General features: G+C 35.0%; 1 protein-coding gene across 1 annotated transcript in view; it reads left to right on the top strand.

Annotated features, from left to right (window-relative positions):
* Nucleotides 1-16026, top strand: part of GPM6A (glycoprotein M6A) — a 126714-nt gene that overhangs the window by 87547 nt on the left and 23141 nt on the right. Inside the window, exon 3 of the mRNA XM_074822790.1 lies at nt 11455-11611. Coding sequence (XP_074678891.1) covers nt 11455-11611 — 157 coding nt within the window. The remainder of the gene's footprint in view (nt 1-11454; nt 11612-16026) is intronic.

The raw sequence follows: 16026 nt of genomic DNA on the forward strand, positions 1-16026 counted from the left end.
CGGATTTCAAACATTATTCAGAATAAAAATCAATCCCTATCTGAGAGCTACTTATGTGGGTGGTAAGAGATAATGGCTTTTTTAACTGTGCCCACAACTGTATTTGTCTGAACTCAAATAACACAACTCACAAGCCATCCTGTATCTTTTATCTTTGTCAATACAGCTGCTCATTGCAATTTAAAAGAAGCAGCAGACCCCTGTAGAGAAAGGAAGGCATAAACAAGATCTGAAACACTCTTTAAGTGCCTAAAATAAAAGCTAAAGTACCTAAATCCAACAGAGCCATTCAGAAATGTCCATATCAATGTCCCTGAGGGCATCAACGGCCCTGTCTGTCCCTGCCTGGCATCACCTGGAGCCTCCCCTCAACCTGCCCATGGTCCAGGACCCCACTTCAGCCCAGCTTGGGGCTCTCAGTCCCTCATCACAGACTCACCCAGCCACAGGGCTGGAACTGCCCTACCCCCGGCTGCTCCCTGACTAGGGTGCTGGGATGGGCCCTGTCTGCCCCATGGGTAGCCCTCATCCCATTTGGTGCCCTGATGCTTGGGGAGAGATGAATCAATTAAGAACCTGTAATAGGCCTCAAAGTCACCTTGGAGGGCTCTGCCCTTGAGGGTTCAACCAAGAGCAACAGCCCCATGGAACAGAAGTAGTGATCTGGGTGCTGGCCTGCAGAGTGGACATGGTTCCTGATTCCAGCTCTCTGGACTCAAACAATATATACCAGCTGCAGTTCATATCTACTTTGGAAATACTAATAAGTAGTAAATATTTCTAATTTTAAAAATGAAGAGTAAACTTTGCAGCTGGTTTTAAAATTCCTTAAATGATAGGCAGTTAAATCAATTTTCTCAAATTTATTATTTTTTTTTCCAAGTTGAAATATGGAATGGTCATGGTCAATAATTCTGAGGTATTGGAGACATCTTGGAGAGATGCTGGGTGGGGTAGAGATAGTGATTTTATAGCAAAGGTTTACAGTAAAGAATGCTCTTTTGCTTGCTTGTTTTGAGGGGAAAAAAAACAAAACCAAATATGGCCTGTAATACAGTGCTAAAAACAATAGTGTCTAAAAAGTAGCAATGTTTTTTTTAAAAGGATTTTGTCTCAAAGTACTGGATTGCAGCCTGACTTGAATTTCTTCAGGGCGATGCAGCTAAAACAGATGCTCTAAACTCTTGAAAACTAAAATAGATTAAATGTATTGAAATTTGGGTGAACACATACCATAAAGACAGGTATTCCTTATGGAGAAGAGCATATCTTTAAAAATCACATAGCTGAATGAGGTAGATTTTTCTCTCTTTCCACAGTAAATTCTAAATCCATGAACCTTTAATAAATTGGATGGTAATAAAAAACCATTTGGAATTATCAATAAGTGACCTTTTATTTGGGACTAACTACTGATTATATTGCTTTCTGAATTGCTTCTGTGAAACTTCATTCCTCATAACCCCAGAGTTCTTTACTACCAACATTGTCATTGCTCTGATGGTAGATGCTTCGCACCCCTCCCTGCCCCCCAAGTGAAGAAATACCTGTACAGAAGTCATAAACTGTTGTTTGGGATGTGGATTCCTTCAGTGGATGTAGAGTAGTTATTTTAGTTCCTTGTGATTCAAAGGAATCCTAAGAAATTAAATATGGTGGTTTAAATTATCCTGAAAAATGTCTTTATGATACTTTAACTGTAAGAGGGGAATGGTTTATGTTGCCTACTTTGTCAGTTTAACATCTCTGTAGGCTTCACTGAAACGGTGTAACCTGCTTGAGGCAGATGTGGTATTCAGTCATTCTTCTAAGAACTTAATAAACTGAAGTGAACACTCTATCTGCAAAGTACTGGGTATAACTAGATTCACTTACTTAATCAGTGGTTTTGACAAGATTCCAAAATCAGCAGAAATAGATGTATGATTATCAAAAGTGTATTGTATGAACTGGATTTTTATGTTTTTCTGGTGTTCGGAACAAATTCCAGAAGATGTTTTTTAGGAAATCAACAGCACAAGGTACATTTGGTGTGTTTCCCAACAGCATCTTTTCACAGTTCTTTCTCTTTAGTATGCAAGGCCAGTTAGTGCCATCTGTCATATGCTTGTGATATATAGGCCATGAAACAAGGGAATCACGCTCTTAGAGTGGAAAAATGAAGAAATCTTCCTGATAGAAACATTAACAATGTTTTCCTACTACAGTCATAGCTAATTCAGGTTGCTGTAAATTCACTTTCTTTTAAAGGTGTGAAAAGAAATAGTAAACTAAATCAAGTTACAGTCTGTAAATCTGTTGTCGCTATCTTCTCTGTTGGAAATGCCACAGACACTCTACTGGAGGCACCTTCTTACAGCTAAATATTTCCTTCATTTCAAAATGTAAAAGCCTGTGTTTCAGATGCTGTGTCCAACTTTGATGCTTGCTGATAACCTTTGTTACTGTATAGTCATTGTTTATTAAAAGGATGTTTTTTAGTAATATATATATGTATGTGCAACTGTTTTGAGGAATAAAAAAAAGAGCATGCGTAGAAGCTTTTATATTCCCCCTCTTAGCGTTTGAAACCAGTGTTTTGAGAGGTAGATATATGTATGTTATTTTGATCAGCATGCTTTTCTTTGTTTTTGTTGGCTTTGTAGCTATCACAAGTTAAATATTAGTACCACTAAAAATATTATTGTTGTTATTATTATTGCACTAATATTAATGGAATACTATGAAAGCTGTTACAATGAGACTTATAGTAAAGGCTAGCTGATATGAAATACGGTATTTATAAATATTTGCATTAGACCATGTGATGGTTCTGTTTTAGTCATCTACTTAGTATGCAACAATACTAATCTGGTTTTCCCTATACGTGCTTGTTCTGTTACAAAAGCTTGGTGTTCATTAAATTTGAACTTAAATTACATTTTAAATACTATTTATATTATGGGAAACAAAACATGAAAGGCTAGGTGTCAGTACAAGAAATTCCTAATTTATACAGGGCTGTGTCATAGTAAGTCTGGAAAATGCAACCCTCCTAAAAACCCCTGGCAGATGACCCCATTGTAAGGAGAATATTCATCTGGGCACCAGTTCATCTATCTGAGCCTATGACAGAAAGAAGAGACAGTGTAGTTTCTTCTGTGACAGCAAATCATTTTCAATTAATCTTATTTCACCTAAGTATTGTAGAAATCCTAGCTTGATATGTAATAGCTTGTGTCTACTGTGTATGATGCACAGGCTGATAATCTTGCACTATGAAAAATAGGCAACAGTGAGTTGAGAACTGCCTTATTCAAGCCCTCCTTTGAAATCTACAGAGAATCTGCTCTCTTAATATTTTTGAGATGTAAGCTCTGAAGAGGTAGTCCAGAGTTAAGCGAAGGAGTCATATGGCTACATATACCTTAGAAAGCAATGTTAGCACAATAGAAACTGATCAGTAGACCTAAATACTTGGTGCTAATAACTAGCTGTTCATACAGTATTTATTTCAGGGATTTATTTTGGATTCAGTCTTGCCTGATACAATGGACTGAACATCCATTAGTGGCTGGAGTGCAGTAGGAGGACTCCTGGAGCGTACTTCCCATTTAGCTTAATTGGAAAGGAATCCATGTTGTGCAGTCTGAAAAACATGATGCAAACCATATCTCAATAAGTAGGGACAGCTGCAGGACTTGCTTTAAAAAAAAAAAAAAAAAAAATCCATTCCTGTGCCAAAACACTAATGGGAATGTACCCATAATCCCTACTACTGTAAAATTAAAGATTTGTTCACTGAACTCAGTGGTAAAAAGACTTCTAAGTAGGCTAATGAGAGTTCCCACTAATAGCACTCTGAGTTCTTGTACCTGGATTCTGATTATGTGTAGAAGCATGAAGTTACCTCTGCAAGGAAGGCCTAGTTTTGGCCCATGTGTCTTGTTTGTGAATTATAATTTGACAGGAACCACCAGAGAGAGCACAATGTCATTGAAGGATGCATTTTTCATTTTAAAAAATATGCAGTTTACTTAAGGAGAACAGTTTCTCTTTCACTGTAATGATTCAGTTACACAGAAAAATTAACACAGGACAAATACAGCATATTAAAGATTAGATGCAGAACATAACATTTTAGATCTGGTATTGTTCAGTAGATGTACTAAATCTGACAGAACATGCCAGCACCTGAGAATATGGCCTTTGCAAGATTATATGGTGCTGAAAAGTCACATTTACTATCTACTCAGCTGTATTATGTAGCCTGCTGTTCTTTATTCTGTTAAAAGTAAACCAGTAAGAGTCTACGTAAGTAAAATTCAGGATTTGGGAGGTACTTACAAAAATGTGATTTTCATTTTATGAAATAATTGAATAAGGAAATTGATAGTAGTGCATGTGAATAACAGCAGAATGATCTTACATAAAGAATTCTTTTGTCTTCATATGTGCAAATACATTCCACTATTTTCAGGCAGGCAGCTGTATTACTTAATACTGTGTTAAGCAGCTCTCTTGGTTGTCTGGAATTTTATATTGGTTATAATCACTGCATGCCTGTGACTTGAAGCATTTTCAATAGACCTTTCTCAGCAGGTGGTTCATCTTCATAGGAAGTATCTTTTCTCTTTTACATGCCTTTATTTCCTTTTAGTCTTAGTTTAAAAATATCTAAACCGGAAAGCATATATTCCTATGTAATATACATATTGCTAAATCTTGCTTCATGTGCCATGCAAAACTAAGATAACTGGCCTTTCCACAGGAGATCTGAAAAGGGTAAAATTAACTATTACCATCCCAATTTGGAGTTTTAGTATCAAGTTGTCAGTCTTACGTTATTAGTCTGTACTGTGTGCGCTCCACGTTTACATTTGTAATAATGAAATACTCACAAATTCTATGATATGCTTTTACCATATCTTTTTACACTTTATTCATATAGAAAGTTGCCTGGCAACGCAGTATCCATAGTGAACAACACCCATCATGTAATTCTGCCAGAAGTCTGCATGTTACTGTGCACTAATCCCAATTTTTTTTGGCCTTCTTCAGGCAAAGTGGGCTCCAGATTTCTTCTGTAATTAGTATCTTTAAAAACGTTTCTAAGAAAGTAGTTTTGCTAGGTTGAGCAGACAGAACAAGCCTAGATTATGAGAAAAAACTTTGAGAAGCAGCCTTGTCCATGTGTCATAGTCAGAACTTTGTGTTTTGGACTTAAACATTTCATGATTATTTAAATTCTTATGCTGGATCCTTTCCTGTTCCAAGAAAGTTACAAGATTCATAGGGCAGAGATGTGATTTGTGCTGCTATTGCTCTTCTTCCATTAGTTTGTGAATTCTCTACCGCTTGTAGAAGTGCTCCATGAAACCTTGGCTCAACTGTCCCATACCTAGGAGGGAAGCAACCACCAGACTTTTAGAGGATGACGATTTAGGTTTGTATTCTACATACTTGCAGGGATTGTATGCCACAAATGGATCTGTTAAAATCAGTGGGATCTTAAGTCACATCAGTTTCTGTTCAGAATAGAATAACAAAATCTGGCCCTTGCAGAATGTGAAGGTAGCTTGCACATTATAGTATGATGATCTCTTCTTTATATAATCCTAACAGTCTGGCTTTAGTTTTGAGCAAACGATTGGTATGATTACATACAAAATTCCTTCCAGAAATACAGAATCAGAAGTTTCTGTTTTCTTTTTTTTGTCACGTTTTACTTCTACTTTAATAAAAAATACTTTTAGGTCTTTGTTGCTCTTATCCTTTGTTTACTGTTAATCCTTTCTCCTTTTATAAGTTCTTGACAAACTTTAATTGAGCATTCTGTACTGCAATTTTGTTTTCTTTCCACCTGAAATTTAAACATTTAGACTCTATATTAAACTAATCTCAGAAAAAAACCCCATGGATTTATGCTGATTCTTTTTTACTTAGTTTCATTTTTCACTTCTCCACAGTGAAAATATTTCAATTTCTTTTACGTCATTTATGTTGTTACCTGGAGTTTTGCAGGTAGTACATGATTATTAATAAATCCTTCTTTCTCCCTGTTGGCTGTATATTTTCCTTCTGAAGTTTACCTTTGCTTGTCTCCTCCCTTTGCTAACAATTCCTCTGTGCTTCATGGTGCCAACTATCTTCTTTGCTCAAACTGTTTAAGTAATGCTGTTGTGAATTAACACCAAGAAATTTTTCCCAGCTGGTTTGCAGGAGAGCCTGACTGTGTCTTCTAAAAACTACCACGGGGCATAGCTTCTGCATACCCTAAACAAACCTTTTTGCTTGCAAACATCCCCCTATACCTCATCTCTCTTTAAAAAACATAGTTGCAAAACTGTTTATACAAACTTGAGATAGTTTGAGGAGGCAGGCTGCTATTTCAGTCTCTTAACAGCCTCTTAGGGTCAGACTGTCAGCAGGCAAGAGGATCAGCATGAAGGCCAGCATTGCTGTTTTACCGGGTAACAGAGGTTATTGTGCATTCTAGATGTGAACATCAACTATTCAAAGTTACTTGTGACTGAAAAAAGTAAATAAATTAAAAACAAAACAAAACAAAACAAAAAACAAAACCTGCAAACCTGACCTATCCCAATGGTAGTGATTACATGTATTTCTCAATCTTTCTAAATTGTCTATGCCAGCTATAAAAGAAGACTATTTTTAATTAGGAATTGTACTATGATGATCTTATCTAATTTTTTAGTATTTTGATATCTTTGGTATTTTATTTTCTTTATTGTGTTTTTTTAGCTTGGAAATAGGTATAATTGCCTGAATCTACTTGCATTCAGAGAGTATAGGTACACTTTGCTGGCAATTATGTGCTATTCAGCACCTGTAGTATTTGTATTGGGGAAGTTGTGTTATAAATTCAGGAAGAGAAATGTGAAACGGAATTATAAATGCTGGGAAACTAGTTCCACGGTAATACCTAGTACTCTGGTGGGCTAAGTCAGCCAAAACCTCTGTGTTATTAGCCTTTTATCGCTTGTTCAGGCTGAAGTGTGCACATACTTTATTTGAATAAAAAGGTTTTCTGGACAGCATGAGAATCACGAGTCACAGGGCAAACTACCGTGTTTTGGTTTGGTTTTTTGGTGTTAATTGCAAATAAATGACTGCAATGCATTCCTATATTAACCAAATTAAAAGAAAAAAAATCCCTAGCTAGTATGTAGATTTTTCCAAAGCAATATTAAGTAATTTTGATAGAAAAATATATATTGGTGTGCATTAGCTGAGTACTAGACTTCAACATTGAGGGTAGAAAGTGTACCATGATTAGACTGAAAACTGTAAATTGTAAACGCTTCAGGGCTCCTACAATTTGCAATTCATTTTAAGGCACAATAAAATATAAAGGGTCAAAGTTAACAGCTCTTCTTGGCTTATCTATTGGGGTAGTAAATCCATTTATTATGGTGGAGCAGTAGTGATTTACTCCAGTGAAGCAACTTGTTCCACAAGCCCAAAACAGTGTTACTTCTAGACACAGTAAACAGAAGCTAATTATGAATATTGAAATACTTTAGAAACAGGTTGTAATAATTATGAGCTCAGTTGATTGAAGGAGTCTCAAAAATAAAAAAATAACTAATTTGTTGTAATACACTCTTCGCAAAATCCTGCTACAGATAGACATGATCATTCAACAATGAATCTTATTGCTTGATGATTTATTTTATTTTTAAAGTCTTGAATATGCCAAAGCACCATGAAAATGCACAGTAGGCAATCTGCAACATCGATCTGATTTACTGAGAATGTTTTCATTCACCTCTGACCTGTCTCTGCTGGGATAATCTACTCTGTACTCAGCTACAACCTGTTCATTGAGATGTTAACGCTGATGGCTTCCATCAATAACTTCTGTCAGAGGAAGGAAGTGTTTTCTCTAGAGCTATTCTAATATTCATCTTGTTGGATGGAATCCAGATTCGTATTAATGAATTAGGAAGTCCGCTTAATATGGAACAATTAATGACCCAGCAGCAGAAAAAGAACTAAAACTTGAAAGATCAGCTTGATTTAAATCACAAATTGGAAACAGTGATGTTTGTTTTTAACATTTCTGAACATAGTGTTGTGGGGAAAAGCAGATCTGGAATCCGTGGAGCATCTACAAGATTAAGACAGTATGCAAAATATGTTTTAGATTATTCTATTAAAAAAAGGCTTTTCCTAATTTCAAGATGTTTTTCACAATTAATTTGCATTTAGATAATCATTGAGCTTATTCTACTCAGCAACCTAAGTTAATATGTGAAGACTGCATGATCAATGTGAATTTGTTTAAAATTGGATTTATCTTCTCTATCTTCATTGACTGCCTTTCAGTAGAAATGGTTCATGACTTTAATTATATGATTATATAATATTAATAGGTCTCCTGCATTTAGTGAATACGTATTTAAGATTTTTTTTTTTTGTTCTCATTTTGTGTAGCTTTAGTCTTCACCTAACGTGTATCTTTCCAATCCTGTCAGGAATGCAAAATTTATCTGTATAATTTTGTCTCTTCTTCCTTTACTCCTTTCTCACCTCTTTCCTTCCATTCCAGTCTACACAAGTGTAAGCCCTGCTTGTTATTTTTCTTTGTCCTTACCCATCTCACCCATTGGCTTATGTTCATCATCCCTTCTGCCATTCCCTTCTACCTCACTGGTTGCTCTCATGCTTTGTCTGCAGCATTTGAGACTGCTGAAATACAGATGGCAATTAATCTCCCTGAGTTCACCCACAAAAAATCAAATTTTATTTTAGAGAAAGGCAATCTCCATTTTACAAGGCCTGTATTTTATTATCTAGTATATTTTTGTTGGAAAATCAAAGTTTATGTGAAATTAAATGCTGCAGAATAATTTAATACCAACAATATCTTCAAAACTATGTATATAAAAACTGTTACTATTTTAATATGTCTTCTTTAAATACAGCACACACTAAATGCAGTTATATTGCAATGCAATTCTATCTGACTTGTAAAGAGGTAGTTGAATGATTGTTTCACAGTTTTTGTTTATATTTTTACTCTTTGCATCATACAAGATCCTTTCTCCCTGGAATAAGTCTGGCTATTTCATCTCATGTAGTCTGATCAGTAGAAATTTTACTACTTCTCTCTGTAGAGAGTGTATGAGGAAGAAATTGATTTATATATTTGGCTAGTGTATAGCTATATGTATTTTTTCCTTGTGAAAGGAAGATTTAAGTGAAAGTTACTCCTTTAGTTACACATAAGGCTGAGGAAAAAGCAGACATCTCTTAGTATGCTTTTTGATACAAGCAGCTCAGTGAGAGGCTCAGCACAGATGGTTTAAAGGGCTGTTGCAAGGGCTGAAATAGTCTCTGGACTTCCCCAAAGTCTTAATCTCTTTAGGGCAATCATAGCTTGTAATTTCTACAGCACTCAGCACACAGAGGTCTGTGAGGAGCTGCTGCTGGCAGAACTCCCAGACTTCAGCCACTGATGGAGGTCACCAGTTTTATAAGGTATATAAAGTAGGAATTGAAGGAGATCTTATGGAATAGTCACAAAGTTGCTGCCTGTTTCTTGTAAGTTTATTTTCATCAGTAATGACAAGATAGGTTCAAAACATAATTTTCCTATTTAAAATAGTGTTACATGGGCTGAATTACTATAAAATTAGGGAAATGGGATTTTTACAATGTAATTAGCAATTATATGTATCAAAATAAATTTAATCTTTGCATCATCTAATACTGTCTATAGTGTTAAATTTGTTTCACCATTTTGAATAGCTCATGTTTTGAATAGTTCCATACAGATATAAACTTACCCTAATTTTCACTTGAGTATGAAAGAAAAAGCGATATAGAAAAAAGCTGAGATGGCTTTTTTATTTGAATGCTAGGGAAAAACATATCCTGTCTTATTCCCAGAAACCAGTTATCGCCTTCTGAAAAAATGCTACAATAGGTGCCAAAACCATTTAATTTATAATAATTCTCTCACCCCCAATCAGGTCATAAGTTTAACTACATTTTTATGAGACTAATGCAAGCTTAAGATACATTCATTGAAGTTGTAGACACAGTCATACATCTGAAATATTAACTGTAAAATTGAATCTGACTTTGAATGTCTTGAAAACCATCCAAACTCAAAGATATTTTAATGGGGATTTGAGATTTGTTATTGTGTTGTACATGTAAAAAATGTATTGAGAGTTGTCCTTTGGGTGATGATGAAAAGCGTGATCCTAAAGAAACGTTATCATTAAATATTTCTTTTCATAACAATAAAAGTATTCATTTTTATGTCTTGAGAAATGTCCATTTTGGGTAGTTGTTTGGTGCATGTCAAAATTCATCTTGCAGATCCTAATGAGTCTGTGGCTTATTTTTTGTCCTACTTTGTTATAAGCTGTTGCTATCTTGACCTGGACAATATGACTGGAATTTACTAACATCTTATACCTGGATATTACCATTCTCTAAAGAGTTGCACAAATCCTTCTGTGTCATATTCATAAACTGGAAGCTTACTGTGGCTAGTTTTTTAGAGAAGTCCAAGTAGGAAACATTGAAACCTGCTGATCCAAGGCAATGGTCACTAGGAACGTTTCCAAGTTTAGACAAAACACTTCGAGCAGGGAGGTACTTTCAAGCACCTTTTCATAAACCCTGATCATGAGAGAACATTTAGGAGGCAGAATCTCCTTCAGCCACTGTTGAACTTCTAGACAGTGCTGGGCAGGACAACTACACAACCCAGGTAATCTTCTTCAAAACAAATGGAGCCTTCTAGGGCTCTTCATGTAAGCCATCCTTCCATTTCTTGAGCTTTGGGTCTGTGAAAAGATTTTTTAAATCCTCATTATAGAAGAATGCCACATGATCTGACCTTATTACTTTCGTAATAACACGTTTCTGGTTTGAAGTTAGGGATATCTCTTGATGACTTTATTATTCTGTCAGGCACTTTGTCCATTGCAGAATAAGTGGAAAAATAATGATGATGATAAGATAGCACAGATTGGCATTACAGCTTGAGAACTACTTATAGATCTAAAAAGGTTTTTTGAAGATTGTGACAAAATATCTTTTCTATAACCTGACTGCTGGATACAATGTGTTACTCAGGAGATGTGTCAGTCTTGTTTCCTTTTTCTGTTCTTTTTTCTTTGCCACTTTATTTAGAGAAAATAAAAACAAACTGACTTTTAAATTATTCTGACAAATTGTGCTGTTTTACCTACACAGATCTATTTTTACATTTTATTAAATTAAATGGCCTATTGTTTCTTATATCAATTCTGTTTTTTTCCAAAGTTCACTCCTGTCCTCAGCTTCAGCTGTCATTCTAGCACATCAGCACTTAAGCTGACTCCAGTGTAGAAACTTTGAGGCTTAGTGGGTCTGATTATCTCACCCTGAAATTTCAGAGTCAGCTTTAATTTTTTATGCAGATAAATAATTTTTGCTGTTCCTATACAGGATTGACATCTTCAAGTATGTGATATATGGTGTAGCAGCTGCATTCTTTGTATATGGCATTTTGCTGATGGTGGAGGGATTCTTTACAACTGGTGCCATCAAGGATCTGTATGGGGATTTCAAAATCACCACTTGTGGCAGATGCGTCAGTGCCTGGGTAAGTGGTTAAGAAAGCTTTTGTACTTATGACAATTTCAACATGTTTTGTATATTTGTAGTGCCTTGTGAAGTTTATTTTTGTTTTTTGTTTCTTTAATGTTTTCTGATACCTCAGTTTAGTGGTTAAAAATCATAGCAAAGAAGAATAGAGTGTTAGAAATGTTCTCTATGTTGGTTAATCACTAAGTAACTCTTGCTACTTAGAAGCAATTAATTCCACCAGATGAATGCGAAAGTTTCTTTTCTCAGCAACTTAAACTGTTTGGAACAGGACTAAAAGTGTGTAATGCCTTCAGCCATACTGGGCAAGAAATATTTTTCTTGCTAGTATTTTCACTGTTATTTTGGATATCTTGCCTGTTCCTCTTTGGAACAGACTGAGATCTGTCATCAGGTTTTGTTTTGTTTCTAAATGTCAAACAGCCCATTATTTACTCTTATATTATCTCTGGTTTGGAGAGACCATTCACTTACGACCCTGGAAAATCTAGATTAAAAAAATTCTGATTTGTACTGGGACTTAAATGAAGATTCTTCATACTAAAATTGCTAACCATTTGAATTTGGGATTATTTTAAGTTCTCTGTTCAATATCAGGTAGTAACAAACTTTTTTGGCATTTGACTCTTCTGCACCTAAGGTAAAAGGCCTGGACATTTGGTAGCTGTTGGAGTTGGATATTTCTGCAAACACCATCAGTATTAACAAATCATATTTTCTGATGAAAAAATAAATTATTAAATATAGCCAAGTAGATCTGGGTGTTAAGGTAGACTTACTGTTATACTATATTTACAATAACCGATATATAAAATAATAGCCAGTGGAGGGTTTCTCCTTGTACCCTCCTACAAACGTCAACATTTATTAAACTGGAATACAGACTAGGAACAAATATAGGCAATAGAGAATATCTTCCAGTCACACTAAAGATTATCAAAACTGTTATTTTGGCTATCCTGACATTTAAATTTAAACTGAATACAGATAATCTACTCATTGGAAGTTGGGGATTATGGCATGTATACCATCCCTACATAGATGTAACATGCTCAACAGTAATGCTGCTTTTTCATCTTTCTTTTCCTTTTTTTCCTGTCAAATGTCATTGTATGATTTTTGCACCTCGACTAAGAATTGTTTTAAGCTTCTAAATAAATATATAAATAAAGACTGGGAACATTTTAAATAAAGAGCAATCATTGCTTATACCAACACTGCTTTCATTTCCTGGAAAGAAACCTCTAATCTATATTCACTGAGAACCTACTAAGCTAGTTCAAATTCTGTACAGAGTAGCAAATTTTTCAGAACATTCTATTTTCTTCACAGCTCCCATAAAGGCCTGTCTCAGTATTGCAGCAGAGCAGTGCTGCATCAGTTTTGATGCCCTTGCAGTGTAAACTGTAATTCTGTAGCACATGTCTAGAAGAAACTAAGAGTTAAGCATCTATTCTATGGTTAATATCACTTTTATTATTAATGATTAATTAAATTAATTCCTTCAGCATTTTATTTTCCTTATCAGTAATTTGTAATGTATGTGTTTTACTTTAATAAACCTTGGATTGATATACATGGTGCTGCTAAGGTTAAGGCTGTATACTCTTTATGATCACAGTTAAATAAGCTATCAATTATTTTGAATTAAACACATTATTGTTATTCTTGAAGTTAGTGGACGTTTTTTCTCTTCCCTGGAAAAGAAAAAAATCTGCAGTTTGCTTGTCTTATTCTGATGATATATCATTAAGGTTGCTATTTTGAGTTATTAGTTTGGTTTTTGCTTCTGTGCTCTAGAGGTTTGGGAGTAGGACTGCATATAGAGCATTTTTGTCAATTAAAACTTGATACCCTTTTTGATTAGGTTTATTTTGATTATCTTATATTTAAAATTCCTAAGGGGAAAATAACAGTTTACATTTAAAAAACTATTTGGAATTAGAAAATATTTCAGTCCAGCAGTGATGTGTTTAGGTATTATGTATTATTATTCAGTTCCTTAAATCATGCAGTGATATGAAGAAATAAGTTCTAAGAACAACAAAAAGATGACTGGAGAGGTAAAACAAACCTAATCAGTGCCCTTGTGTGTCAAGCCCAAGTTGTTCTATTGCTATGCAAATTTGCTGTAACAAATTTTGTTATGTACAGTTGCCAAAATGATATAATGCTGCTGAAGAGGATTGGCAGATGTTGCAAGAAACCTTCCTTGTATAAAATTTTGAGACAGTAATTTTGTAAATATTAAATTCTAAGCTGTTTAAAGACTAAACTGTTGGTTTCTTTTAGCAATACCTTAATATTAACAGAAATGTACATACAAGATATTTCTTGTTTTGAAGAATTAAAATGACAAAAATGGCTCCACATGAAAACCACCTTTGTAAAAATCCAGTTGTGACTATGATTTCACATCAAAGTTGCTGATGTCTTCCCAAATACCAGTTTAGTGTGTTAAAGTCTGAAAATGAAGTCCTTCTGCTTTACCATTGTCACCAATTACTTCTCATTAGTATTTTGCATGAGCATATTTATTATGTCTGTGACTAAACCTATTAGGAAAATGGAAGGAAAAAATCAACAAAAAATGTCAAGGAAGAAAAGCTCGTTTTAACTTGGTATGGACAAGCTATATTTCTCACTGGAAATCTGAAAAGTAACATTTTTCTCTTTCTTAACAAAATGTTCTTCAAAGAGCAGGCTTTTAAGAACATCAAAACACAACATCTACAGAAGTTTTTCATGTGCCTTTCCTGACCTCCTTCCTTCACTGTGACTAGTGCACTTTCTAGCTCTATGTGGGCAAAAGGAATTTTTTTTGCCTGAAGTAATGCAAAAAGAAATAGCAGCCTAGCCTTTCCAGTGATTGTATAGTTGATTAACCAGTCTCTGTGAGCATTCAGAGGCCTAGCATCCAAGTCATGTCGGTGCTGCTGTGGATGTACCCTCTCAGATCTGAGAGGCGGCCTGTGAAAGTGACAGTGAAGAGTCTCATTGGCAGTGTTTTCAGAATTAATTTACTGTGAAAAGTAAACCAAAAGGAAAACAAAAGTGGTATAACATTGCTAGTCACGTTTGAGAAGCGATGGTTGTGGTTTTAGTCTTCATTTTTCAATGCCTGAACATGCTTTTAGAGAATTAAATAAACAGTTATATATAATTGTGCTGCAGCATGATTAGTGAAGAATGGGAGACAGGTCTGAGGCCAACTGTGCCACTGTTTTTATATTTGCAATTTAATACCCTTCCTATTTATATTCAGCTAGCTTGATCATGGAAAACCTCATTTACGCCTTGTTTTAGAATGTCTGCTTACAGAGTCAATAAGAAAGAAACACAAATGAGCCTTTTTTCCTTGAAAAAGTTTACTCTTATGAAAATTTTATGCTATGAAATGGGAAAGCAGTTCTTTTTATTTCATCAGAAAACATTGAATAAAGATTTCATCCTAGCAGTTGTATTTCTATTTCTTTGTGTCCTACCTTTTAAAAGAAACGTGTTAAGGCTCTAGAGAAAGACGTTTTATATTCTAAGTTGCACTAGCTAATATATCTTCTGTATCTTTAGTATTTAGGAACCTTTTATTTTAATGAGAGAAAGGGATTTTTCTGCCTTTGAAAATTATACTGGCTACCTGAATACCTATGTGCTATTTGACCCTTGCTTCTTAAATGCTTAAACTAAAACTTGAACTTTCCAAAATATTCCCAAATTTTATTTTGCAAGAAAAACCATGAAAGCTCCACAAATGTTTTGAAAAAACATCTGTAAAGGATGTGAACTTGTCACTTCATCTTGCCCTTACCAGACCAGTTATTCTAGAGGCAGTGAAACTGCATCATATTGACATCTGATTCTTTGTGTAACAGGAGGAACAGAGTTCAGTGCAGGCTCAGCTGGCTTTCCCACCCAGAACAGATGCATCATTTCTGAATGCTAGAAATGAAGCTGTCCTTTCTGAAAATCAGATACCATATCTGTATATTCTGGTGGCAAAATGCTGAGCTGACAGCCAGAGAGGCCTTCCTTCTGATTGAATACTGCTGTATCTGAGGAATGCAGAATGCTTCATACCACTGCTGCTTCATTTATGAGAAGTAAAGGACCTCTCCAAGACAGCAGATGTATCGATGTGTCTAGAATCCCTTAATCCAATCTTAAATAAAGAAAGCGTCTAACAAAACTCTTGTCCCAATACATATTAAGGAGTGAATGCCATACGTAAGTAGTTTCAGACACTAACATGGGGAAATGGGGAAGGTGAGATTCATATGGTGGTCTGACCTTTCAGACTGCATAGCTAAAAACCAGTTTCATGTATTATTGCCACAAATACCCCAGAAGATGATGGAGAAGTTAATTTCAGAGGGAATGTATTGTGACACAGATGTATCCCACCTAACTAGGAAT

Source organism: Strix aluco, chromosome 4 (assembly GCF_031877795.1).
Source record: "Strix aluco isolate bStrAlu1 chromosome 4, bStrAlu1.hap1, whole genome shotgun sequence".
NCBI classification, from domain to species: domain Eukaryota; kingdom Metazoa; phylum Chordata; class Aves; order Strigiformes; family Strigidae; genus Strix; species Strix aluco.